This window comes from Sinocyclocheilus grahami, unplaced genomic scaffold (genome assembly GCF_001515645.1).
Source record: "Sinocyclocheilus grahami isolate Dianchi unplaced genomic scaffold, SAMN03320097.WGS_v1.1 scaffold113685.1, whole genome shotgun sequence".
NCBI lineage: Eukaryota > Metazoa > Chordata > Actinopteri > Cypriniformes > Cyprinidae > Sinocyclocheilus > Sinocyclocheilus grahami.
In genome coordinates, this window is record NW_015532925.1 from 1 (window position 1) to 465 (window position 465).

At 42.2% G+C, this 465-nt stretch overlaps 1 protein-coding gene across 1 annotated transcript; it reads right to left on the reverse strand.

The window, feature by feature from the left end:
* Positions 1-83: 83 nt before the first annotated feature.
* On the reverse strand, positions 84-423 carry bola3 (bolA family member 3; the record flags this gene model as incomplete). Its single annotated transcript, XM_016266740.1, has 2 exons — positions 84-205; positions 294-423. Coding segments are annotated over 2 exons (252 nt in total), but the record flags the coding sequence as incomplete, so codon positions are not given.
* Between the last annotated feature and the right edge of the window lie 42 nt (positions 424-465).

Consider the following 465-nt stretch of genomic DNA (forward strand, 5'->3'; position numbering starts at 1 on the left):
AATTTGTTATTTTGTTTTCAGAATTGCGATTTGTTTTGCACTTCTCTGCCACCGTAGTAATAGAGCTTATAGAACCATTATACTGAACATAAATATGGATGTCGGATTTGACTTACCTGATTGACTAACTGGTGCTGTTGCACTGTTCTCTTTCCTCTAAATTCATCAGACTCGAGGTGTATTTCGTACATTGCACCACAGCCTCCTGAAATGCAGGCAAATACATTACAGCACATTCCCTGACTGTTTAAACACGATTCAGATCTTCAGCTTCATTCAGAGGCAGGACTAACCTGATATATCCACAACCTTGAGCGACGAAGCGTGAGGAAACTTCTCCTTCAGAACTTGTGTGATTCGCGTCTCTCCATCAGTCAGACTGGATGAAGACCGCGCGATTAGAGTTCTGCACAGCACTTGAGGCTAAACACACAGAGAGACATGTCAATGAAACCATCATTTCAC